Genomic DNA, 25,822 nt, shown 5'->3' with positions numbered 1-25,822 from the left:
ATGTACCTACCATTTTTTCATGTTGCCATTCCTATCTGATCTGTTCTTGTTTTCAGACATCAAAATAACATTTTCAGAATTCTGTGCTCTGAAAATTATAAATTTTAATTTGCTTCTTCATACAAAACAGAGCAGATGGCCAGTGTGAAAAGAACATTACATCTGATTCTATTTTAGTGGGAAGAAATTTTAAAAGTTGGCCTCTAAAGGGTATAGCAGAGCACCTGTGTTAAAAAAAATAAATAAGCCAGCCAGTACTGGTTTTTATGGTAAATTGCAATCCTTAAAAATAGGAGTTTTACATTAGAAAAAGCAACCAACATACAATTATAGCTTACAATTCCCCAGCTATGCTATGCCATGGAACTGGATGCCAAAACATGAAAGGAAAAAGAACTCAGCTTAAAAACCAAGCACTGAAAATGTCTTTTTATGTACAAAAATAAGAAGGGTTTATATTTCAAACTCAATTCTGGTCATGTGTTATCCAAACATAGCAACTTCTAAAAATAAATTGGATTCCCATAGATTCTACAGAATTATATAAAGCAGTTATTATATGTGTTAAAAAGTAAATGCAGAGAAGATAAAAATGGAGAAATTCATGATATTCAGATATATATTTTCCTACCATGTATCTTATTTTTAGTGTAAGGACAACATTGCCCTTATAGGAATGTTAACAGTGTATTGCCATTTTAGGAAAACAGAACACATAAAGTTACAGGAAACAAATCATACACTGTCACTGTAGTTCAAGTTACATATCTCACTGGGAAATTGAAGAGTTTTTTTTTTTCTTTTTTAAAATATCTGAATACAAAATTCTATACATTCTTAACATATAAGTCCCATAAAAGGATATCTTTGAAGGAAGAAATGGATATTTCATCCAAACTAGATACTTTCTGTGAGTGAAAATAACTTCTAACCTCTGAAATTTTAAGTACTTAATGCTTTAAAAAATTTTTTATCTGGAGAAAGGAATACAAAATCCCTTTTTTCATTCTTTCCATGTTTTACGTTAACGACTCTTAAAACATTTTCCTTCGTGAACATGATGTTAATTTCAAGAACTATTGGAATCTGTTTTCTTGAGAATAAAGACAATATAAAGTTCCACTAGTGTATCTTTGTGTCTGTTGTTGTATCTTTTTAAGTCTAAATAGTTTCCGTATGTCTTATAATATCAATTTCATAATGTTTTGTAAGATTTTATGCCACTTAGTGGACATCAGAGTTCCAAACTTCCTCTTCAGAACCATGTCAGCTCACAGTCTACTGTGATATACCATACTTGACTTTCAGGAAATGTTATGCTGTGCTTTATAGGTACTCTTAAATTAATTGCATTGTTATCTTTTTTTTTTTCATGTGTCTCTTTACTTTCTCAGGTCTGCTATTTAAAAGATGTACATTGCTGCTACCCACAAGGGAAAGACTAAAGTACATTCACAGGATACTGGCAGAAGTAAGATCACACTTCTTAATTAGTTCATAATTAAGTTTCCAGTAAAGATATTTTAATGAATGTCTTACACTCATTTTAGATCCATCTTCAATTAGTAGAATTTCATAAGTTAGTACTAAAAACTGATTGATGATGATCTAATACCAAGTATCCAGAGATTATAAACCACCAAAATGCAGTAGTCTTTTACTTATCATATAACAATGTTTTAAATGTTTGTTTGTTTGTTTGTTTGTTTGTTTGTTTGTTTGTTTCGAGAGGGAGAGAGAGAGAATGAGCAGGGGAGAGAGGCAGAGGGAGAGAGAGGTCCCACGCAGGCTCTGCACTGTCAGCGCAAAGCCTGATGTGGGGCTCAGTCCCACAAACCATGAGATCATGACCTGAGCCAAAATCAAGACTCAGATGCTTAATCAACTGAGCTACCCAGGCACCCCATAAAATAATATTTTTATATAACTAAGAACATCATTCAAGTTTGTTAAGCTTATCAGAGTATAAAAGTATTTTTACCCTACATGAGAATCCTGAGGATGTTTTAAAGTGGTGATTTACGTATTTTATTAAAATGAAATCATTTCTTACTGTTTAAATTTTCAAAAAATAGGAAAGTGTTTTTAATATTAAAATAATAAAACTTTTATGATAATTTATGACTTGGAAATATGTATCAACGTGTTTAGGCATAATCTCTGTATAAGCTTTTGAATTTCACTATACAAACTCAAATATACATCCAATGCTGCGGTTCAGTTCTACACTCAATAGTATGCAAACTGTTTCTGATGCATCAGCTTTTTTCATGTCAGCATTTGCATGAAGTTCAGATCTATATTATTGCAGCAGCTTCTCAGATGATCTTTCTGCCATCTATTTCTTCACTTCCCAGGACATTCTGTATGTTGAATCAAGATATTCTTCCTAAAACATCCCTTTCATCAAGTTAATTTTCTTGCTTAAAAATCTTTCGGTGGTTACTCAATTTCAGCAAGATAAAGTCCAAAGTCCATATTTAGGGTTCTCCCTGACGATGCAACCTTACTTCTACTACATTGAGCCCAATTAAGCATGTCATATCTTTCTTTCCATATAAACCTTTTTATCCTACCTCTATAAAATTTTGTCATTATCATTTCCCTCACCTATCTTTTCCATTCATTATATTTGCATCTTACTCTAAGTGCTTTTTTCACATCCTTCAGAAGCTGTTTTGATCAAATTTATCTTATTTCTGCTTTCACAATATCTGATACAGTGTATATTTGGTCATTTTAACACTTATATGTATTCTAACCTGAATTATCAAAATAATTTCATGTGCATGTATTTTATTCTAAATAAATTATGAACTTGAAGATGGACTCTGTTTATACTTCTTTTGAGATCCCACCTATATAACACAATGCTAATTATTTAGTGTTTTAATTATTTTTCAATACTGAAAAATTCCTGCATATTTCCATTAAATTTGAATGTCCAATCATTGTACAGTTCCATTGAAAAAGAGGAATTAATAGTTGTTTCTTTACAGGTTTCCTGTTTTAAATTCAATGGCTGTGCAGCCCCTATCCAATGCTTAGGATTACCATGTTATGGCATGTTTTTGCAGGTACATTTTTAAAATTTATTTTTTATAGGTACATTTCATGAAAGAAGAAGAAAAGGAATGTTTTTTGAAATGTGAACAAGTAGAGCATGTAATCTAACTTTCTGTAGGTTAATAAAAATAATCTAGAAGAGAACAAAATATAAAGATCTGAGGATGTGTTAATCTAACAGTGTGTTTGCCACCTCAGATTTTTTTCTTGAATTTCTCAATGGTAAGAACATTTAATATTTATTTGCTCCATACCAATATCCTTGACATTTCCAGCCAACTGTAAAGACTAGTAATCTTGTGGGGTGGAGTGTGCGTGCATGTGTGTGTGTGTGTGTGTGTGTGTGTGTGTGTGTGTGTGTGTGTGTGTTATGAAGTTTTAGTCTTGAGCTAGTTATTTAAAATGTGATTTTAGGGGTGCCTGGGTGGCTCAGTCGGTTAAGTGTCAGACTTCGGTTCAGATGATCTCGCAGTTCGTGGATTTGAGCCCTGCATCAGCTCTGTGCTGACAGCTCAGAGCCTGGAGCCTGCTTTGAATTCTGTTTCCTTCTCTCTCTGCCCCTCCCCCACTTGCACTCTGTCTCTCTCTCTCTCTCTCAAAAATAAATAAACATTTTTTTAAAATGTGATTTTAGGGGTGCCTGGGTGGCGCAGTCGGTTAAGCGTCCGACTTCAGCCAGGTCACGATCTCGCGGTCCGTGAGTTCGAGCCCCGCGTCGGGCTCTGGGCTGATGGCTCAGAGCCTGGAGCCTGTTTCCGATTCTGTGTCTCCCTCTCTCTCTGCCCCTCCCCCGTTCATGCTCTGTCTCTCTCTGTCCCAAAAATAAATAAACGTTGAAAAAAAAAAAATTTAAAATGTGATTTTAGAAGTGAAAAAAATTGTAACTTTGGGAGATGATAGATGTGTTAATTATTGTAATTATTTTGCAATATATACATATATAAAATCACTACATGGTGCACCTTTGACCTACACAATGTTAATGTCAATTATATCTCAATTAAGTTGATAAAAAAAAAAAGAAATAAAACTAGATGATTTTAAAAGTTTTTGACAGGGGCACCTGGGTGGCTCAGTCGGTTAAGCGGCCGACTTCGGCTCAGGTCATGATCTTGCGGTCCGTGAGTTTGAGCCCTGCGTCGGGCTCTGTGCTGACAGCTCAGAGCCTGGAGCCTGTTTCAGATTCTGTGTCTCCCTCTCTCTGACCCTCCCCTGTTCATGCTCTGTCTCTCCCTGTCTCAAAAATAAATAAAACGTTAAAAAAATAAAAATAAAAAAATAAAAGTTTTTGACTAATCTTTTATTATAAACAAAGAAGATAACAATACTATTATTTAATGTTATTCAATATTAATGATATATTATTAATCTATTACATTTTTCTAAGCAGTTTAAATGTACAGTATACCCTTGAACAACACAGGTTTGAACTGTCCAGGTCTACTTATAGACAGATGTTTTTCAATAAGTCAGTATAGTACTATAAATGAATTACCTCTTTCTTATTTTATTTTTCTTTTTGAGAGAGAGAGAGAGAGAGAGAGAGAGAGATCGGAGGAGGGGCAGAGAGAGAGGGAAACAGAGGATCCGAAGCAGGCCTTGCACTGTCAGCAGAGAGCATGTGTGGGGCTCAAACTCATGAACCCTGAGATCGTGACCTGAGCCAAAGTTGGATGCTTAACCGACTGAGCCACCCAGGCGCCCCTTTATGATTTTCTGAATAACATTTTTTTCTCACTTTATTGTAAAAATACAGTATACAATACATATAACATACAAAATATATGTCAATTGACTATGTTATTGGTAAGGCTTGTGGTCAACAGTAGACTATTAGTAGTTAAGTTTTGGGAGAGCCAAAATCTATATGTGGATTTTCGACTGTGAGGGGGTGTCGGTGCCCCAACCCCTGCCTTGTTCAAGGATCAGCTGTAATAACTTATTTAAAACTTAAACAACCTTACAATGTTTATAACAATCTTGCTCTATATCCCAGCCTCCCAGCCACCATCTGCCTGCCCAGATTCCAGGGAGATAGACTTTTGCTTTGGGAGAGGGGATAGGGACAGGTAATATAAACACATATATTTATATAAAATTCAAAGTGAAAAGTAAATCTCCCAACAAGGCCTGTCCCTTATCTACCAAGTTCCCTTCAACAGAAGTAACTGTTGTTAGCAGTTTCTTCTATGTCCTTCCAGAGAAAATGAGATTAATTTTTAAACTACTAAAATCCAGTTCAACTATTTTAAGAAAAATTTGTATGATTAGTCAACCTTTTGAGAATCTAACTATAGTGGTATACCATTTGAATTTCCTTTTCATATATGTATAACTTTACATTATGGTTTGTTCAATGATAATTATTGAACTCTGTCCTAATAAAAATGTTTACTTGTTCACATCAAAATGTCATTAATAAATAGTCATAACTGTCATATTAAAATGAAATCATTATCACTTGTATGTAATATCATAAATGATAGCTAGAGGAGATTAAAGGGATTCTGTTGAAGTCTAAAACTAAACTACAGTATGTTGTGAGTCAGATAGCTAATGCTATGTTCTGGGGTTTTGGCTTTGTTATTTTACTCATACTGTCAGAGTTCAGGATTCAGTACCATTTGAAAGTTCTCTGAAAGGATACTCCCTTTACAACCAAAAAGAAACTGGATTTTGGAGCATTTCTAGGATTTGTTTATATAAATTTTCTTATTAAATATTCCATAGTGCATAAAAATTGCACATCACCTCAATCATATGATACAGCTATTATGTTCATAAGGCAGTAGTGACTTACATTTTGATTTGATGGTCTGAACATCTGCAATATTTCCTTTATTTTATTATTCTTAGACCTTAACAGCAGGTTGGGATGAACTCGAGTGCCATCGTGTGTATAACTTCTTATGTGAGCTGACTGATCTCTCCCGTAAGATGCAGACCGTTGTCTGCAGCAAACCAGGTAAAAAAAACTACAATTAATTAGTATTATTACAGATATTAAAATAGGGGAAAAAAGGAGGGCACCTTGCCTGAGAGGCTCAGTCAACCTAGCGTCCAACATCGGCTCAGGTCATGATCTCATGGATCATGAGTTCAATCTCATGGATCATGTGCTGACAGCTCAGAGCCTGGAGCCAGCTTCAGATTCTGTGTCTCCCTGCCCCTCCATGCCCCTCCACCAACCTCCCCCCACCCACTCATGCCCTGTCTCTCAAAAATGAATAAACATTAAAAAAATTTTTTAAATAGGAAAAAAAAAAAGAACAGAGTTCAAAAATGTATTTAAAAGTAAATCATGACAGGGGCACCTGGTTGGCTCAGTCGGTTAAGCCTCCAACTCTTGACTTCAGCTCAGGTCATGCTCCCAGGGTTCATGAGTTTGAGCCCTGTATCAAGCTCTGCACTGACAGAGCGAAGCCTGTTTGGGATATTGTCTCCCTCTCTGCCCCTCCCTACTTGCTCGCTATCTCTCTCTCAAAATAAATAAAAATAAACTTAAAAAAGTAAATCATGACATCCATATGTAGTAAAAGGACAAAGAAATGTAAGGGAATGATAAACACTGAATTAAACTGTGAAGCAAATATGGCATGTGATTAGAGAAAGAAGTACTCAGGGCTTAATTGTATTCGTATTTTATTCCTTAAGTCTGGATGGAGGATACAAAGGTGTTTGTTATAGCATTATTTAAACCTTTGTGTATATATATGAAATATTTCATATTTTTAAAATTACGGAATCCTACAATCTAGCAATATCACTGGGAGACACTCCCACAGTGTGCATAAGGAGACATGTATAAGAATGAACATTCTTATACAGTATGGAACCATGAAAAACTGCAAACAATCTAAATGCCCATTGTCAGGTGAATGGATAAATAAATTAAGTATTCATACAATGAAATCCATTAGTAGTTAAAATGTATTAATGAGGGGTGCCTGGGTGGCTCAGTCGGTTAAGCGTCCGACTTCAGCCAGGTCACGATCTCGCGGTCCGTGAGTTCGAGCCCCGCGTCAGGCTCTGGGCTGATGGCTCGGAGCCTGGAGCCTGTTTCCGATTCTGTGTCTCCCTCTCTCTCTGCCCCTCCCCCGTTCATGCTCTGTCTCTCTCTGTCCCAAAAATGAATAAACGTTGATTAAAAAAAAAATAATAAAATAAATAAATAAATAAATAAATAAATAAATAAAAATAAAAATTAAAAAAATGTTTAAAAAAATGTATTAATGAGTAGTTAAAATGTATGGATAAATCTTAAAATATAATTTGAGAAAAAGGTAACCAAAGGATATTTTCAATATAATACTATTTATATACAAATTAAAAACATGTAAAATAATTCTATATATTCTTTATGGTAACATACATGTATTAAAAAGTGTAAGAACAGGAATGCCTGGTGGCTCAGTCAGTTAGGCCTCTGACTTTGGCTCAGGTCTTGATCTCACGGTTTGTGGGTTCAAGCCCCGTGTCAGGCTCTGTGCTAACAGCTCAGAGCCTGGAGCCTGCTTCGGATTCTGTGTCTCCCTCTCTCTCTGCCTCTCCCCTGCTTTCATTCTGTCTCTCTCTCAAAAATAAATAAACGTTTAAAAAATGTAAAAAAAGAAAAGTATAAGAACATAGTTGGGAGATGTGATAATTAAGTTTGAGTGCCCATGTGGCTAGGCCACAGTACCCAGATATTTGGTCAAACATTATTCTAGACATTTCTCTGAAATTATTTCTTAGATGAAATTAACATTTAAGCAGTAGACTTTGAATAAACAGATTACCCTCATCAATCACTTGAAGGCCTTAGTAGAAAAAGACTGACCTTCCCAAGCAAGATAAAATTCAGCCAGCAGACTGCCTTTGGACTTGAACTGCAACTATTCTCTGTTCTCTAGTCTGCCAGCATATCCTGCAGATTTTGGATTGCCAAACCTCACCAATCTCATGAGCAGTTTCTCAGAATAAATTCTTCTCTGTGTATACATACACACCCTGTTTGTTTTATTTTTCCGGAGAATGTTGACTAGGTACAAGAGGGTCAAAACCCAAATTCAAGATGGTGATCACCTCTGAGGATGAAGGGCAAGGGGATTGGGAGTGATATACAAGGAGCTGTAACTGTACCTATAATGTTTTATTTATTTTAAAAATCTGAAGCAAATATAGCAAAAGGTAAAGCTTTGACAAAGCTACGTGATTGGTACACAGTATTTTTGTAGTATCTCTGCTTTTTCTGACAGTTTGAGATATTTCATTATAATACAAATTATGGATCAAAAAGGCAGATTAGAAGCCTAATGAAACAATAACAAAATTAATTTATCATGTCCCTTCCTTGATCAAAAACTTTCACTGGCTCCCTAATGTCTTCAAAATAAATTCCAAACTTTTTATACTGGCCTTTACATTCTAATCCCACCCAACTTTTGCAGACTTATTCCCCACTATTCTCTGTATTTGTTTGACATAGAGTAGGCTTCTCACTCTACTCACTGTGTCTCACACATCTCTTAAACATTTCCACTTCATATCTTTTATTCATTCTCTATTTTTTTTCCTGAAATACCATCTCTCCTCATTTTTTAAAATGTTTTTATTTATTTTTGAAACAGAGAGACAGAGCATGAGCAGAGGAGGGGCAGAGAGAGAGGGAGACACAGGATCTGAAGCAGACTCCAGGCTCTGAGCTGTCAGCACAGAGCCCAACGTGGGGCTCGAACCCATGGACTGTGAGATCATGACCTGAGCTGAAGTCAGACGCTCAGCCAACTGAGCCACCCAGGCGCCCCTCTCCTCATTTTTTAAGACCCAACTTACCTGACTTTCCTCTGTAAAGCCTTTCTTGATCCCCAGGCCTTCAGTGATCTCTGACACCTACACATCTATGTTACGTGGCTTAACACATTAGGAAGTACATACTTCATACGGCCTTAGATCGTTGGTAGACTTTCCATTTATACTTGTCTTATCTTATAGATAATATCTTATAGTAAATAGATAGTAAATCTTATAGTAAATAGATCATAAATTGTATAAAAATGTAAAATGGTGCCACCACTATGGAAGACAAGCTTGACCATTCCTCAAAAAGCTAAACATAGATTTATCATATGACCAAGCAATTCCACTCCTAGGTATTGAAAGCTGGGACTTGGAAAGATACATGTATGCCGATGTTCACCACAGCATTATTCACAATATCCAAAAAGTGGGAGCAACCCAAGTGTTGAACAGATGAATGGATAAACAAAATGTGGTATATTCATACAATGGAATATTTTTCAGCCATAAGAGGGAATGAAGTCTTGATCCATGCTAAAATGGATGAACTTAGAAAGCATGCTAAGTGAAATAAGTCAGACACAAAAGGACAGATGTTGTGATTCCACTTAAATGGGGTACCTTAAACAGGCAAATTCATAAAAACAGAAAGCAGATTAGAGGTTATTAGGAACTGGGGGCAGAGGGAAATTGGAGTTATTGCTTAAATGGTTATAGAGTTTGTTTGAGGTGATAAAGAGTTCTGGAAATAAACAGTTATGATGGTGGAACAATATTGTGAATGTAATTGAGGCCATTGTATTATACAAGCTTTAAAAATGGTTAAGATGGCAAACACTATGTTATATATATTTATATACATATAAATAAATATATATATTTACCACAATTTTTAAAAATTAATAATATAATAGATTTTTAAAGTTTATTTAAGTAATCTCTACATTCAACATAGGTTACAAACCCATGACCCCAAGATCAAGAGTCTCATGCTCTTCCGACTAGCCAGGCACCCCAATAATATGATAGATTATAAACTATTGAATTATATACTTTAAATGGGTGAATTATATGGTATGTAAATTATATATATTTCAATAAGTCTGTTTAAAAAGCAAACACAAGATTCCACTTCATACCCACCAGAATGGCTAGAATCAAAAAGTCAAATAATAACAAATGTTGGCGAGAATGTGGAAAAATTGGAACCCTCATACATTGCTGTTTGGGATATAAGACGGTACAGCCATTTTGGAAAGCAGTCTGGCAGTTCCTCAAATGATTAAACATAGCATTACTAGATGACCCAGAAATTCCACTCCTAGGTATTTCCCAAGAGAAATGAAAACATATGTCCACACAGAAACTGGTACACAAATGTTATAATAGCCGAAAGGTAGAAACAACCCAAATGTCCATCAATGGGTGAATGGATAAACAAAATGAGGTATATCTATGCAATGGAATATTGTTTGACAAAAAAAAAAAAAAAATGAAGGAAGTACTGATAGATGCCATAACATGGATGAACCTTAAAAACATGCCAGTTGTTGTAGTTATGAACATTTAAAGTTACTTGCTTTATATATTGCTCTAATAAAAATGTGATTTAAAAAAAAAACATGCTAAGTGGAAGAAGCCAGTTACAAAGACCACATACTATATGATTTAATTCATATGAAAGTCCAGAAAGAGGAAGGCTTTAGAGACAGAAGGTTGATTATTGTTGCTTAAGGCTAGGGGTGGTAAATAATGGAGGGGGGGGTGATAGCTAAAAGAACAATATTTCTTTTTGAGGTGATGAAAGATTCTAAAATTGGCTTGGTGCTGGCTGTACATATCTGTGAATATACTAAAAGCCACTCAATTGTATGGTGTGTAAAGTATATCTCAATAAAATTGTTTAAAAAATAGTCCCTTGGGGCACCTGGGTGGCTCATTCGGTTAGGCGTCCGACTTCAGCTCAGGTCATGATCTCACGGTTTGTGAGTTTGAGCCCCACGTCGGGCTCTGTGCTGACAGCTCAGAGCCTGGAGCCTGCTTCGGATTCTGTGTCTCCCTCTCTCTCTGCCCCTCCCCTGCTCATGCTCTGTCTCTCTCTGTCTCAAAAATAAATAAAAACATTAAAAAAAATTTTTAATAAATAAATAATAGTCCCTTGATAATCTAAAATTTTTACAGAGGAAAATGAAATAGCACTTTCAGTACAAAGCATGTTACAAATGTCTATCACCGACCTATCCAATATGCACATCAGCCTTTCTAGGAAGAATGGTTTACAATTCTTTTGTCTTCATAGGAAGTGCTCGAAAACTAGAGTTAAGGATCAGACTATTCTGTAGGAGCGTCCTGCTTGATCACTGGATACATCAAAGTGATTCTGCTTTTTGGTTGACGCGTATATTAAAACCATGGCCAATGGTGAATCAGGCAAGATTATTGTATATCATCTTTGGACCAATATCTCCTCAAGATGGTGAGCATCCATTTTTCAGGAATGTATGTTACAAAACTGGTTAATTACTCTTACTTTAGGAAGCATATCTTTTTGTACCTGCTCAGTTTCATCATTCCTATTGGCTATACTGTGTTTCATGATTTCATAGATGTACACTACATTGGCTTATGCATAACTTAAGACTGCAGGCCATTACCAAATATATTCCAGTCATCTTTGGTATACCTAAAAATCACTACATTTTATTTCTAAACATTACCTTAACTCAAGATTATGTTTGCTGCTGGAGGGGACTCATAATGCCTGTAAAGCACAGTAGTCGAAATTGATGTTTTGGGTGCATAATATGATTATTTGAAATTTTGCCTTTCTAGTTAAGTTTTGCTTAGGTTAACGTTAATATTAGCGTGCAGTTCTTTGTTTCATATTGTCTCTGTCAGGAAGTAACTAGTTTAAAGTACACTGAATAGGAACAGGAAGCCAATCTGGGATAAAATTTTGTTCTGTGTAATTCACAAAGCAAATTGGTCATAGATAAATAATCAAAAACTGACTGGATTACTGTGTTTTGGTATAAATGTTTGAAAGATACTCAGATACAGCATGCTCTCCTTTCAGAAGGACATCAATAGATTTGACATGATTTTACTAAGATTACATCATTTACTACAATTTCTGTTACAGGAATAGCATTATCTTTGAACTAGAAGCACTATTCTGCTTGGCGAAACTACCTTTACTTCATTTAGCTATTGTTCCTATGCTTCATCACGTCATCCAGAGACATTCAAACTTAGACTATTATCAAAATTGACTTTCATTATGAAAGTTAAAATGAAAGTAGCATATATAAGCAATGGGATTCCATTATGCAATCCAATTTCCTTTTTAAACAATCCATGAAGTCTTTATCATAAATCCAACTATTCTGTCATAGCCTAGTTTTTGTTTCAATTATCTAGGACAGGTGGTTTGGCAGAAAATGATAGAAGAACCTACAGATGAATCCAGTCTGAAAGGTTTGGCTGATGCCATTAAATTACTATATGACACAGGCACGAAAGAATGGACAGCAGATGATGTTATCAGTCTTATAGATGAACTATCAGGTAAAAATACATATTTACCACATAGAATAATAGAAATGTATTCTCAGAATATGGTTATAAAATTGTAAGGATAATTCTATGGGTAATAAATGAATTACCTATTCGAGATCACTAAATGTTCTAAAATATTTAAAGAGTTTGACATTATGTTTGAAGAGAATGCATATCATCAATGTACTTTCCTCCACTTGCCAATACATATATATTTATTACCATTACTGTTTGAAAGTTTCACGAATTTAATTATAGCTCAATCATTCCCATTTTGTAAATTCTCACAAACACCCTCCTAGGCTGTGTAAGAAGAAAGCCCTCTCCTATTGGCAAGGAAAAGGAAAACAATTTTTCCCATTCTTGCAGAATTCTTCGGATTCTAAAGTTTATAAGATTTCTTTCCTTACACAGAATTAGACTATCATGCCTTTTGATCTATATGTAGGAGAAATGCTTTGACCATATTACTAGAACATTTGTAAAAGTCACCATAACTTGGCAATAATCTCTGTCTCTAGTTGAATGCTATACAACTAAAGCATTTTTTCTGAGCTTTTCCCTTAGCACTAGTTGTATTTCCAACAAGGTGATATAATATTGCATGTTCTTAATGGTGTTTACTAGAGCTATTATATAATTTTTCACTAAATAACTGTTCTCCCTCTAATAAAAGTGGTTCCCCGTGAATGGCTTCTAGAGAATAATGCACGTCTCCTAATCCTAAGTGGGAACAACATCTGTTTCACTTTCATGGCTAGTAAAGCTGTGAATGGACGGGCCATTGAATTGGCAAAGCTGATAGTCTTTTTGGCTTTGGTAAGTAAACAAGTTTTTCTCTAGTAAGTTAACATTACAGTTTACTTACTAGGGAGCTGCCCTGAAGGAACTGAAATATGTTCAAAACATTTTGAAAGAATAAGTATTTAAGCATATATTTTTATGATACTTAAAAATATTTTAATATAGTAATATAATATCATATTTGGAAACATTCCTTATATTCACCTCTGCCCACTTCATGTCTATATTGTTATTATACAACTCTGCCAAATTATATTCTTTTTTTTAAAGTCCCATTTTCAAAAAGCGCTTTTTATTTCTTTTTTTTAATTTTTACTGTTATTTATTTACTTTTGAGAGAGAGAGAGAGAGCATGATCAGGGGAGGGGCAGAGAGAAAGAGAGATACAGAATCTAAAGCAGGCTCCAGTCTCTGAGCTGTCAGCACAGAGCCCGATGCAGGGCTTGAACTCGTGAACCGCGAGATCATGACCTGAGCTGAAGTTAGTTGCTCAACCGCCTGAGCCACTCAGGCACCCCTGAAAAAGCACTTTTTATGATTTGCTTCCAAATAATCAGTGGGCAGCAGGGAGAGGATGTAAAAGTAAATGATAGTAGAGAGGAGACAAGATTGGTGATTGTTGAAGCTAGGGAATGTATATTGGGGGTTCATGATACTATTATTTACACTTTGTATAGTTAAAATGTTTTTCAAAATAAAACATCAAAAAATATATTTAATATGCATTCATTTAACACAAATCGAGTGTTTTACTATGGGCCATACACTGTGTAATATTCTAAGACTGTGGAAATTGGGGAGCCTGGGTGGCTTAGTCAGTTGGGCATCTGGCCCTTGGTTTCAGCTCAGGTCATGATCATGTGGTTCCTGGGATCAAAACCTGTGTCAGGCTCCACGCTGGGATTTTCTCTCTCTCTTCTCTCTCTGCCCCTCCCCTGCTTGTGTGTGCTCTCTCTGTCTCTGTCTTTATCTCTCTCTCGAAATAAATAAATAAACATTAAAAAAATACCTATTAAAAACTATGGAGATTAACAGAACAAATCTCTGACAAAAAGCGGCTTAAGGTCTTTTAAGAGGTATCAGTTTATTTATTTATAAATAAATTCAGTGTGATAAGTACAAAAATAATGTACAAATAGAAACAGAGGTAACAGAGAGGAGCCAATATTGGGTGAATATAGAGCACAGACAAGGCTTCCCCAATCCCAGTAGAAATATGTTTTTAAAAATGAATAGAAGTTTGCCAGAAGATTGAAGGGGGGGGGGGGCGTTGCAAATTATTCAAGCATGTACCTGCACGTATTACATAAAATCTCATTGGTTTAGCTACCATCACAGATGCCACCCCACCAGTGCTTGCACCAGCAGCAAGAATAGTCTTCCAGTTGACTATTATGAGGAGTAATTGAATGTAATCCATTTCCTATGAAATGGAGACCAGGTTCTTTACCAACTCAACTGCTTAAAACATGAATGAAACCTCTGTGGCTCTTCTTAAAATGTGAAACTGTGAAGAAAGCTATAAATTAACTGAATTCGCAATGCAAATATTTATTTTAATAATTAAGCAGATTCCCTCAAAAGGAGAAAGAAATGGAACTGCCTGGCTATATTCAAAGGACTGTAAGCAGTTCAGTATTACTATTTCTGGAGTAAAATGTTCAGAGGAAGAGGAGGTAAGGTTAGATAGGAAGGGAGAGGCTAGGTAAGGAAGGGCTTTGTCAACCATCCTGTGGAGGTTGAACACATCCTCTAATAAGGAGCTGCTGAAAAGTTTTAGGAAGGTGAGTGACATGATCAGTTTTAAGTCTTTGGAAGTTTACTTTGGCAGCACTGTAGCAAGTGGAATGAAGAGGAAGTCACTAAGGATGACTTCCCTGCAAAACCTCTGATAAACATCTTAATTCTGATCCTTAATTTTCTCTAAATGGCGTCAGATTTGTCTTCTCTTTGTCTTCATTTGCTAATAGTGGTCATAAGCCATTGCATGTGTGGGGTAAGTCATCTCCCAGAATTGATCGCGAGCTCTTTGACATCCAGGGCTACGTTGCTTATTAATTTCATAGTGCCTGGAACAGTGCCTATTACACAGTGCACAGTCCACAAATCTTCCCTGTCAGATTTACATTATAACTAAATGTTACACTACTATATGGTTTATTTTCATGTTGTGTGTTATTTGACTATGTGATTTAAGTTGGCCATTTAGAATGTTAGTAAATAAACCTTTGTCCTTTCAGCTACTCTTAACTATTAACATGTAATCTTTACTTTAAATATTTTATCTTTTAAATAATAGAGAGGTAAATACTCCCTACAACTCTTATAGTAGAGAGTTGATAATACCATAGTTCTCTTGCCTATTAAAATTTCCTGTTTGTCACCCTTATTGGATTCCCGGAAAATAGAAGCCCTGTCTTAATGGCTTAACCATTGTGTCTCCAGCTCTTAGCATCTGCTCAGTAAATATTTGCTGATTGAATGAATGAGCATAAGTCTTATTTTTGATATGCTTAATAATTATTTGCAATGTTAGTTCTTACATTAATAAATGATACACTATGATAATCTTGAGCAAAACTTTTATTTACCTCACACTTTTTTCCCACTAAAATTGTACCATTTGAAAGCAAAGGAGAATTAAATGTAAGAGCATGTCTCACTTATAAACTCAATATGATGTTATGTGTAATAAAATCATGTTAAGTCATAAACCATTATTATTAGTACCATTTTAAAATTCTGCAGTTTCCTTTACATGAAGATTTACCATAATTCTTTTTATATCTAAATCAGGTGTGTGAGAAAGAACTATACTGCATGGATTGGGCGGTTAAAATGATGCAAAAAGTCTGTAAAGTCTTTAGCACTCCGGTGGAAAGAAATAACTTCCTGCAGAGTGTGGCAAATGCATTTGCTTGTGTTATAATGGAAATGCTGCAGTCAGTTATGTCCGGTGAGTGTACATGTAGATGGTACACAGGTGTGAATAAAATGCATTCTAATCTCCACTTGAAACAGATAATTCTGTGTAGACTTTTACTTCTAAACTAAGAATAGAAGGAGCAGACATTTTTGGTTTGTTTTTCCATGAGATATATTTAGTTCCTGGTTTTGCTACTTTTTAAATCTGGTATGGATTTTAATGGAAAACATCAAGTTGAAGAGTCTGCTCCAGAAGGAACTCGTTTCAATTTTGCACAGTAAAATGTTAACTTGCCAACTATCATAATCATCATAATAATATCCCCTATTTTTTAGTTTCAACACATATTATTGTATAGTTTAATTAGCTAGTCAATATGATAATCAACCCTATTTTGCAGTTGAGAAAACTAAGTCTTAGCGAAATTACTTGACTTGCCCAAAGTCATATAGTTAGAGGCAGTAAAGCATGAACCAGCCCCCTTTTCTTCTACTTCTTAGTCAGTACTCATATATAACTCCCTGATTTCAGTGGTTAGTGTATGACTTAGTAAAGATAACTAACTAGTCTTCTGTTACATATTATTAGGGAAAATTGGAACATCTTGTTCTGAATAAATCATATATTTAAAAATTTAACTGTGATTTTCTTTTCCCTACTGTCCATTCCTGTGTGGCATACAGGAGACCGTGATGACGATGACAGAAGCTTTTTGAATCTGTTCCATCTTGTGCATGCTCAGGCTAACTTCCATAAGGAGGTCTTGTATTTGACCATGAATCCTCTTTCTACCTAACTACTCAGAAAGCCTTGCATTTAGAGAATACCTCACTGAACTAACAATTAGAAGAGTGCTACTTTTCCACACTCAGAGAACAGCATCCATGGGACTTTTTATCACCTAAGTAACCTAAGAACTCAAAAACCATAGAACTTTAGAGGCAACTACTTACACCATTATTAATATAAAAATTACAGACAACCCCAGGAATGTATTGAGATTTCTCTGGAAAACAAGCTGTGCCTCCAGATTTTGATAAACCTAACACCCAACTAAATAGAGCATTAGTATCCAAGAATCTGGGGCCAACCTGTATGTGTGGATGTTTGAAGCAAGGGAAAATTCTGTTTTATAGGTAGAGATGACTCAAATTCACTAAATGGCTTGTATCTGTTCACTTTGCTTAGACTGTGTAGACATAACCTAAAATGTTTTGTGAAGATTTGTAATATGATATTTTGGAATGTATAGATATAAATCACATTTTTTACTACCTTTTGGCATATGATTACAAAAAACATATATTTTGTTCATGTTTTGCATGAGCTAACAGATCAAAAACCAAAGGAAGTGTGTGTATACATACACATGCATATATATGTATGTCTGTATATATATATATATATATATATATATATATATATATATATACTTCCTTCTTTAAGACAAAAATCTATAAATAGAGGAAAGTCTATAGTCTTTTTTTTGAATAATTATTTATTTTTGAGAGAGAGACAGAGCACAAGTGGGGGAGGGGCAGAGAGAGAGGGAGACACAGACTCTGATTCAGGCCTCAGGCTCTGAGCTGTCAGCCCAGAGCCCAACATGGGGCTCCCATGAACCATGAGATCATGGCCTAAGTGGAAGTCAGACGCTCAACCGACTGAGCCACCCAGGCACCCCAATTAAATCATCTTTTATTCCTTCCTAGAGATTAGAGCGAAATGTTGCAAGTAAGGGAGAATATAAAATGAAAGAAAGTATTTATTCTACTGCCAGAACAATCTTCACAAGTAATTTGCACTTCTTCCTAAAGCTTTCTTCCCAAAGAGTGGGACTTGAAGGAAAGTGGAAGCACACATGGGTAGAGCAACCCTGGAGGGAGTGAGGTTTTCATTCAAGTAAATGGTTTCCAAGAGGCTCCAGGACTATTTCACTCTAACTGGCATCTACCACCACTCTTACTATTAAAGTAGAAACTAATAGTGTCTCACGGGGCTGAACTCATGCTGGAGCCTTCCCGGACCTCCCATTTTCTTCTCTTTGGGTTTGATCATTTTATTTCTGCTAAAGATACGCCCCCTCCCCCTGGAAAGGATGCTGGCTTAGTTTCTCGAAGCTCTTGACGTAACTCACCTCTGCAGCTGATGAAGGAAAGGAACACTAGAAAATATAGAAATTACCCATGTAAGTGGGATGTAAATTGTGAGAAATTCTCAAGTGTTTGGCAAGAGGGACTCAGAGATTTAATAGGATTGAGGAAGAGTGAAATTTTTGGAGAAAGCGTAAATTGTGATAACAAGATTTTACTATAGTTCAGTAGCAAAAGCACTTTCCTTCATTTCTGGAATGTCAGAAATTAACTATCTTTCTCTGATGGATGGTCCAACTATACTTCCGTTGGTGGCCGGAATTTTTTCTCCAGAGTTTAGCATTTGCATATTCATGCAGAAACAAAGTTCTTGCTTTTATCCTGGTTTCAATTTCTTCCTCTCATTTTAAGAATTCACCCAGGGGCACCTGGGTGGCTCACTCATTTGAGTGTCTGACTTCAGATCGGGTCATGATCTCGCATTTCGTGGGTCTGAGCCCCACATCAGGTTCCCTGCTGTCAGTGCTGAGCATGCTTCGGATCCTCTGTCCCAACACTCTCTGCCTCTCCCTCGCTCTCTCTCTCTCTCTCTTTCAAAAATAAATAAACATTAAATTAAAAACAAAATTCACCCACAATTAAATTAGAAAGATTAAAAGTTGGCAGATACCAGAGTACAAAATAATACCTTGATTTTAGCCTTTTCTTCTCCCTCTCACTCTTTTTCCTATACACGCTTTGGAAAACCTAATCCATTTATTTATGAAAACACTGGTGATTCCAAGTTGCCAATATACCTATTAGATTATTTGGGGAGAAAAAAGGAAAATGGGGGGAAAGTAAAATTTTAAAATAAACAGTGAATATCTTTAGTATTTTACTAAATAGATGTTAAGTTTCATTCTCTTACAGAAAGAAATTTGGCATTGTGAAGTTTTCTTGAATTCCTTGAATTATCCCAGTCTCCACACCGGTTATTTTCAGCACGTTTACCAAAGAAGCATGGTTTAACTTAAAACATTTTTAAAAATTTATTTAAGTATGCTCCACACCTAATGTGGGGCTTGAACTCACAACCCTGAGATCAAGAACCGCAGGCTCTACCGACTGAGCAGGTCAGGTGCCCCTTAACTTAAAACATTTTTGGAGCCAATTTTCAATCTCATTATACACTTGAACAGACTTGACTGTTGCTATAGAATGTTTTAAAAACATCATTGTATTATCCCGGATAATTGTGAGACTATTATCTCATCCACCCCCAAAATTTGGAACATAAAGAAGTCTGATTCATTCTTTAGGTACAGTAGATACATGAAAAGAAAGTGAAAAGAAAAAGCTTACCAATAAAAAGTAAACTGACAAGTTCTTCATTCAGTTATTAATAGATAAGAATAACGTTGAAACTAAACTTGCAATTTCCTCAATTCAGCAGCCCAGTTTTTTGCCAAATACATCTGTCATCAGGAATGAAGTGTGACATCAGATGTTAAGGTGGGAGATTAACTTGCAAAAGCACGTATTATTATCACTGGTATTGATGATTAAGTGACGATGTAGACATTCATAGTGCTACCGAAAAAGGAGCACTTGCAAAATGAATGGCCTAACCATAACCAGGAGACTGGCCACTGCTAACTTGAGAACAGTTATAACAACGTGAGCTGCTAACAGGTCAGATCATTTATCCCATATCTTTTTCTAAGTTAGAAGATTGACCTGGTCTTCTAACTCTTTTTTACCTTTTAATAGTGATTCCCTCAGTCTCCTTTGACTTTCATTTGATGCTGAGTTTTACTTCTACTAGAAGGCAAACCCAATGACACATCATTATATTTATCTTTACCATTGTTTCTAAACACACACACAACCCCATACTGACAAACTAAGGACACTTCTTTTCCTGGAAACTCATTTAAAGCTTTTATCTTGTGAGATAAATAGACTGTACCTTAAGAGATCAGGGAACATCTATCTAACCTTAACACTTTTTTTTTTTAATAATTGTGTCTCATGCTCTTTGGACCCCTTAACTTCTTTATCATATTCACAAAGCAGGCAGTAAATTACTAAATTTGGGCAGCAGTTCAATCATTCAAGAAGTTCAGGTGGTTGCCTGTCAGGCTGTTCTGCATAGCATGAACAATAGACACCTTATTTCACACTTTTCCCATCTTCTGTTGACTTAGTTCTTGCTTCCAGTTCTTCTGTTATCACAAAGATTTTTATTGCCAGGATAATCATTCACCTCAAATGGAGATCAGAGCAAGCATGAGGTTTACAGGAAAAGATGCAACTGGAAGAACCATCTTATGTCAATAAAAAACAAACCTTAACCTCTTTGTGTGTTTGTCGCTCAAGAGTTAGCCTCTTTAAGTGAATAGTATCCAATTATACGATTACAGATTTCTTTGTCATTAAGTATTGTGAAGGGTAAAAACATAAAACTGTTACGCTCTTTGGTTGCTGGACACCTTACTAGAGATGTCACTTCTTTCAATTCCACTGGCAGGTGGCAGTGAAACCTGTAAGAAATCAGGTTATGGACATATGTTTCTTCGTTGATTGAGATGTCGCTAAGATAGGAAAAATGACCTGAAAAACTATTGGATAGTCTTCTCTAGGTTAAAAAAAAAAAAAGTGCCGAAGTACTAAGGACACATTTGATTTTCATCAAGAAAGCAAATACAATTTCAGAAACTTCCTTAAGTAACCAGAGATATAAAAAAAGGCTTAGTGTAGCCCTTGAAAGGCTTTCTTATAAATGTGTACAAAGCTGAAAAATATCAGTGTTATTTTTAAAGTATTATATTTATGATAAATGTCTTTGATACCTAAATATTTAATATTTGCTAAATTTTATTTAATTTGTTATTTATTCATATTAATAAAATTAAAATTAAAAACATTCTAACTTGTTCAGAGTTTTGTCATTATGTAAGTCATTGAATGTAATTCCTTTAACTTTTTTTAACATTTATTTATTATTGAGAGACAGAGAGAGACAGAGCATGAGCATGGGAGGGGCAGAGAGAGGGGGAGACACAGAATCCGAAGCAGGCTCCAGGCTCTGAGCTGTCAGCACAGAGCCCGATGCGGGGCTCGAACTCACAAACCACGAGATTATGGCCTGAGTTGAAGTCGGGCGCTTAACTGACTGAGCCACCCAGGCACCCCAAATGTAACTCCTTTAAATTATTTCTTGTGGAGGAACTTATTTTTATTTAAGCTGTTAATTATAGCTCTACCATGATCAAAACAAAACATCTTAATATAATGTTGCAATAAGCTATATATCTATGTATACTTATGCTTAATACTATAGCATATAAATTAATTGGTTAAATAATTTCATTTGCTACCAAAAACTCATAAATTGAACAATAACCTATAAGTAGATCAGTATTCTATACTATTCTGCTATTTAATTCAGAGACCAAATTCTAAGCAATTGATATTCCAAATACTACAAGAATAGTTTAACATCAGTTTCAAAAAACAAAATATGTAATTAAGTATTGTGGATTGATTGCAGTTTCCCATGACAACAAGATCTGTTTTTCTAAGATCAAAAAAGTTCTTAAGTATTTCTAGATGGATCTGCATGTTTGAGTTTATAATGGAAGTTGTGTCAATGGCTTTTTCTGTTTCCTCTTTTATATGTGACTGGTTTTATTTTTGTTTAAAATAGATGGGAGCAGAACTAACTTAGAAGAGGCCATTCTAGGCTTAGCAAATATTTGGAGTGTGATAAGCTAAAGCATGTAATTCAAAGACAATTTTCCACTTCAGCTATGCTTAAGTACTTTTTATTAAGGGAAAATCCCTTTTTTTGAGCAATTTAACATTAAAATGGTACTTTTAAGGGATCTGAAGTCTGAATAATGCTAATTTTATTAATTTTTTGGATAATGCTAATTTTAAGCCTCTTAAAAGCAAACAAATTTTCTGAAGTTTAGTAAATTATTTCATGCCAAGTTTCAAATTCAAAGAGTTTGGACATGATTCTGTACACCCAGAATAATGAGTCTTAGGTGGTTTAAAACTTAGTAATATTTATTATAATTTTCCATTATTTAACTGTTTCCCAAAATATATCCTCTTCCTCCTGCAATAAAATACATCACTTTCCCATACAAATTTCTATTTTTTATCAAGAAAGCAGGAATTAGTGTAATGCCACATTAACTATTTTCTAAGTAATCTACAATTATTTAGATTTATTACTGCATTGATGTGGACCAAGTGTAATACCCACTTTATAGGACAGGATTGCCTATGACAGATTTATAAAATGTATACAAAACTTTATATTATACAGGCGCCTGGGTGGCTCAGTTAAACGTCTGACTCTTGATTTTGGCTCAGGTCATGATCTCACGGTTTATGGGTTTGAGCCCTGCATCGGGCTCCACACTGAAAGCACAGAGCCTGCTTGGGATTCTCTCTCTCCCTCTCTCTCTGCTCCTTCCCTGTGTATGCATGGGTGCTCTCTCTCTCAAAAATAAATAAACATTTTTTAAAAACCTTTATATTACAGAAGTAACTCTTTTCAGTGTTTTATTATGTATTAGGAGGCCAATATACAAATAGTTTAAATATGAAATTTAAAACATGTACTGAAATGATGAACCCAGTAAAATTCTATTATAAGCTGGCATTTTCTAGCACGGATAGAGGCACAAAGTCCTAAAATTTCTTCCAAAATATAATTACTTATTTTTTGAAACCATAATATTTCACAAGCATATGGACACTCTTTCTGTGCTTACATTGCACCCAATATCGGTGATATGTATCAGTGGGCTAGGACTGAAACTGGCTGATTGTTTTCACTGAGTTGTTTAGCCATTTCAACTATGTGTGAATACAGGCTAAAGAGCCTTGGCCTCATAAAAGACTTCAGAGTGAACCTGGTTGGAGACTAAACCTTGAAGATTCATACCACTATAATTCACTGTGTAACTTGTTCCCCCTCCAAAATACTGACGCTTGCCTTACAGTAGAAAAAATTTTAGTGTGAGACACGAAGTTATGCCAGAGAGTCAGAGGAGTGTTTCAGTGGGAAATGTCATGTCAAGGCCTCCCCGGATAACTGAAGATCAGCCTCATCCCTGTATGTATGCTTCCTACACTAGCTTATCTGTCAGATCACCTCCTTGGGTCACATACCACCATATAGTATTGCACCTGTTAGTATTCCCTAAACAGCTTAGGCGAATAATCACTGATACAAGTTTGGAGTAAATATTGTCATTCTCTTCTCACAATGTAGCTGGTCGTGCCCAAAAAAGAAAAAAGAGAGAGAGTTTTCCAGTTGGATTTCATTATCAAATGTCATTTAGAGAGAGCAGGAAAGCAAACTGCTGGTGAACATTAAGAGTTTGTTCCATAGGAATTCTGCTCTCAAAGGTGTGGTTTCCAAAGCTAATGCATCCCAGGATTGAAGAAGTTTAAAACGGAAAGGGAAGATTTTAAATGAAAATTTAATAATAAAATAAAAAATAAATTTGAAATAAAAAATTTACCATTAACAATTTTCTAGTCTAACCCTTTCATTTGTCAGAATAAACAAAAGCCCTGAGCGTTAACTGACTTCTTGAAGGTCACATAATTTGTTGCCAAGACCATGCTCCTGGAGTAGTGTATTTTTCTTGGCCAGAATCTTAAAATGCAAGTTTTCCATTTTTATTGGATCATATATTGTATTGCCTCAATTTTACTGCTTTTTTAAAACACGGAAATTGAACACAATATTATAAATAAAACCTATTAAGTTAATCTGTCTCCTTGTTTATTTTTAAGCTAGAAAGGAAAATCCAGTGTAGAACCATCATGATGGACTTTTCAAAGGAATGGGTACCGCAGATTTGGGGCCCAAGTCTACTCTGGGTTCCAAAACATATAGTTTCTTCAACCCTAACTGGACAAAGAAATATGTTGAAAGTCTTTTTTCCAGAAAAGGAACATTTGACAATATAAAAAAAAAAAACATTTATTTTGGGGCAAGAGAGATTTTTCCCACATAACAAGTAAGATGAGTTATAGCTACCCTATTTCAATAATTTATAATTCAGACAGTCTCAAAGAATAATGACTATATAACCATTTCTCTCTTTAAATGAGAAGCTGGGGCTCACGTGGTATGGAGTGGAAAAAATATGATAAATCGTAAAAATTCAAATGACGAGTTCCTTCTGGCTAAAGAGTGAGACAAGGGATACTACACCACCTCAGGCTGTCTGCAAAGACAGTGATAAACTGAATACTTCAGAGATGAGGGTAGACAATGTGCTCTTGAACTATCCCCCCAGTGTGTGAGAGGGAAAGGGAAGAACATACTTTAGCATAATACGCAGTTGCATTTACACCTAGAGAAAGGCTATCAAAATGGATATGTGCGCAGTTGTCCGTGGTGACTTTCATGAGTCTGCATTTCAGCTCTGTGTCCTCAACACCTTCTATCCACAGCTCAAACGCACACAGCATCTGCCAGCCTTGCCCACGAATTCCTGACGTCCCGGCTGAGTGCCCCTCTGCCTCTGGGCTCAAAAAGCCCCTTGCGCCACAGTGGTTAGCCATATCCGGAAGGTTCTGGAAGAGGTCTGCTGGGCAGCAGGACTGCTGCTAAGAGGTCTCTGGTTGGAGTGGAGACCAGGAGCTGTGGGAAACCCAGAAACAAGGCTCAGATGGGAACAGCAAAGATACCAGCTACGGTACTGGCTACGGACTAAGAAACAAATGAGGAATTCCTCCCTCCTGGCCACCAAACCCCACAGTTGGAAAAGAATGGACATCTCTCCCAGACCCCACTCCCAAGTACATTTCATTAGCTGCTTCACCTTCCAGGGAAAAGGAGTCACTAATTAATTAATGCAATTATGGAAGCATAATTGCAAACCGCTCTGCTGACATATAAAGATGTGTTTTACCTTTAATTACCAGGAGAAGAAAGGCAACTTGGACTAGGAGCACCGAACTTGAAGAAAAAAACTAGGAAAATAATAGTCCCTCCCCCACCAAGCACACCACTCCCAACCCATTCTATCTAAAAATCCTTTGTACTGCGGGGTTTATTTTTCATTTTAAAAAATCGTTCGAATTAGGTCTCAGAGAAAGAAGTTGGCATTTCTTATTCTTTTCAGGGTGGTCTGAGAAATGCTCTATCAATGCGTCTGAGGCAAAAAAAAAAAAAAAAAAAAAAAAAAAAAAAAAAAAGGCTAACAAGATCTCTTTCAATTTGGTTTTTGAATCAATACCCGAAATAACGACCAGAAGCAAAAATCCACCGGTGCGTCAGCAAAGCAGGATGCTCGGCCGGTCAGCTCCATCCTTCCCCCCCGAGCTGTTCTGAGGGTTCCCGGCCGCAGCTAGAGCAGATAGATAATGTAGGACAGAATGACCAGGCCTATGATGGCAAAGAACATCAGGATGAAAATATCCAGCATGATGGAGTCCTCGGCCGAGGAGGCCTTGGGATTCCGGGCAAATGTGAGCTGTGAGCACGGAGGTCGCAGCCAGTGGAGAGAAATGGCTCCCTCTTCCCTCCACTGCTCGGTCTTTTCCCTTCCCCCTCCCGGGGCCCCAGCCGAAAGGA

At 35.9% G+C, this 25,822-nt stretch overlaps 1 protein-coding gene and 1 long non-coding RNA gene across 3 annotated transcripts in view; one reads left to right on the top strand and one right to left on the bottom strand.

The window, feature by feature from the left end:
- Nucleotides 1-21,134, top strand: part of FBXO47 (F-box protein 47) — a 26,454-nt gene extending 5,320 nt beyond the window's left edge. For both annotated transcript variants that reach the window (XM_086687172.1, XM_025917617.2), the window contains 8 exons: nucleotides 1,395-1,471; nucleotides 3,000-3,077; nucleotides 5,923-6,031; nucleotides 11,144-11,320; nucleotides 12,265-12,411; nucleotides 13,079-13,221; nucleotides 16,003-16,162; nucleotides 16,816-21,134. In XM_086687172.1, the coding sequence (XP_086543298.1) occupies nucleotides 1,395-1,471; nucleotides 3,000-3,077; nucleotides 5,923-6,031; nucleotides 11,144-11,320; nucleotides 12,265-12,411; nucleotides 13,079-13,221; nucleotides 16,003-16,162; nucleotides 16,816-16,928 (1,004 nt within the window). In that variant the 3' untranslated portion in view covers nucleotides 16,929-21,134. The remainder of the gene's footprint in view (nucleotides 1-1,394; nucleotides 1,472-2,999; nucleotides 3,078-5,922; nucleotides 6,032-11,143; nucleotides 11,321-12,264; nucleotides 12,412-13,078; nucleotides 13,222-16,002; nucleotides 16,163-16,815) is intronic.
- On the bottom strand, nucleotides 14,266-25,822 carry LOC147574336 (uncharacterized). The gene is made up of 3 exons (XR_015244123.1): nucleotides 25,485-25,822; nucleotides 19,570-24,886; nucleotides 14,266-19,022 (listed from the first exon to the last, which is right to left on the bottom strand). It is a non-coding gene; the product is annotated as an uncharacterized LOC147574336 (long non-coding RNA).

This window comes from Puma concolor, chromosome E1, assembly GCF_028749965.1.
Source record: "Puma concolor isolate L17-30 chromosome E1, mPumCon1.1.hap2, whole genome shotgun sequence".
Taxonomy (NCBI): Eukaryota; Metazoa; Chordata; class Mammalia; order Carnivora; family Felidae; genus Puma; species Puma concolor.
The sequence above is the reverse complement of the archived record's forward strand: the minus strand, read 5'-3'. Positions and strand labels throughout refer to the sequence as shown.